General features: G+C 40.0%; 1 protein-coding gene across 1 annotated transcript; it reads left to right on the top strand.

The window, feature by feature from the left end:
* The first annotated feature begins 388 nt into the window (after positions 1-388).
* Positions 389-1135, top strand: LOC106467909 (zinc finger MYM-type protein 1-like). The gene has a single exon (XM_013928295.1). It carries the CDS (start codon positions 389-391, stop codon positions 1133-1135), a length of 747 nt encoding a protein of 248 aa, XP_013783749.1.
* The last annotated feature ends 500 nt before the right edge of the window (positions 1136-1635 follow it).

Raw genomic sequence — 1635 nt, 5'->3', positions numbered from 1 at the left:
AAATCACGATTGTAACTTTTCGAACTCCCGCCGTGTGTATGGTGAAGGAGAAAAAACACAGACAAGATAATTAACAAACAAATTATTCAAATGTGAACTGCGGAATGGTGAGTTTATAAAACGTGAATGGCTGCTATATTCACCATCCAAAGGTTGTTTGTATTGCTTTCCATGTCGTCTATTATCCAAGAAAGAATCTCCTTTCGCTTCATCAGGATTCAATGATTGGAAAAACAGCAATGTCGTTGTATAACACGAAAATGGAGAAGAACATCGCAGATGCCTGTTGGAATATTCGATTCGGCACAAAGGAAGTGTTTGTCTGGATTCTGCATTGCTAAGTCAGCATCATTCACAAAAGGAGTACTGGTATAACGTGTTAAAGCGTATGGTTTCTGTTATCCGCTTTCTTACCTCCAGAGGTTTGGCATTTCATGGGGAAAATCAAATTATTGGCTCCTCAAAAAATGAAAACTTTCTTGGCATTCTAGAACTATTGAGTGAATTTGACCCTTTTTTGGAAGAACATTTAAAAGTGTATGGAAATACTGGAAAGGGGAACCCATCATATCTATCGGCAAACATTTGTGAAGAATTTATTGAAATAATGGGACAACGGGTATTTTGTGCAATTCTGGAAGAAATCAAAAAGTCAAAGTATTATTCAATAAGTGTTGATTCCAATCCAGACATCTCGCATATTGATCAACTGATATTTACTGTTCAGTACATTCGTGGAAGTGAGCCGGTGGAACGTTTCCTCAAATTCATCCCCATCTTTTCTCACGGGGCGAAGAATTTAGCAGACACGGTTGTAGAGTTCCTGCAAGAGAACAACATTCTGTTATCAAACTACCGTGGTCAGTCTTATGACAATGCTTCAAATATGTCAGCACGCTACACTGGATTGCAAGCACGGATCCGTGAACTAAATGAATTTGCTATCTATATTCCTGGTGCTGGACACAGTCTGAACTTGGTGGGAGTTAAAGCGGCAGAGTGTGGTCCACAGATCGTCTCCTTCTTTGACTTTGTTCAGCGTTTGTATTCCTTTTTCTCGACTTCCACACATCGCTGGAATGTTCTGACGTCATCCTTAGGAAAAAAATCATATTGTGGTCAAGTGTCTCTCTGATACGAGATGGTCAGCACATTTCGATGCTGTCACTGCTCTTATGGAGGTTTCGAGAAAATTCAAGATGCATTGGATGCCCTTGCAGTTGACACTGATCAAGAGTGGAACACAAGAAGCGAGGCAGAAGGATTGAGCAAGAAAATAGAGAAGCTAGATACTATCTTTTTGACAATTCTTTGGAATGACATTCTGGAAATAGTGAACAAAACAAGTAAAATTTTGTAGTCAAAAGATGTGGACATATTTGTTGCCAATGGTCTCCTCAAGTCTCTGAAAGCCTACCTTCAGGAAATGAGAGACAAATTCAGTGAGTGTGAAGCGAAGGCTAAAAGCAGGTGTCCAGATTCGAAATATAGCGATGGAGACAAATGTGCAAGAAAGCGAAGTGTGCGTCTTACCAGATCAGTCAGGGGAACAGATACTTCTCTGCGGAAGTGAAAAATTCAAGGTGGAAACATACCTTCCTATTCTGGACACTCTGAACTCACACCTGATTAAAC

This window comes from Limulus polyphemus, unplaced genomic scaffold (genome assembly GCF_000517525.1).
Source record: "Limulus polyphemus unplaced genomic scaffold, Limulus_polyphemus-2.1.2 Scaffold2791, whole genome shotgun sequence".
In the NCBI taxonomy this organism is placed as follows: Eukaryota; Metazoa; Arthropoda; class Merostomata; order Xiphosura; family Limulidae; genus Limulus; species Limulus polyphemus.
The sequence above is the reverse complement of the archived record's forward strand: the minus strand, read 5'-3'. Positions and strand labels throughout refer to the sequence as shown.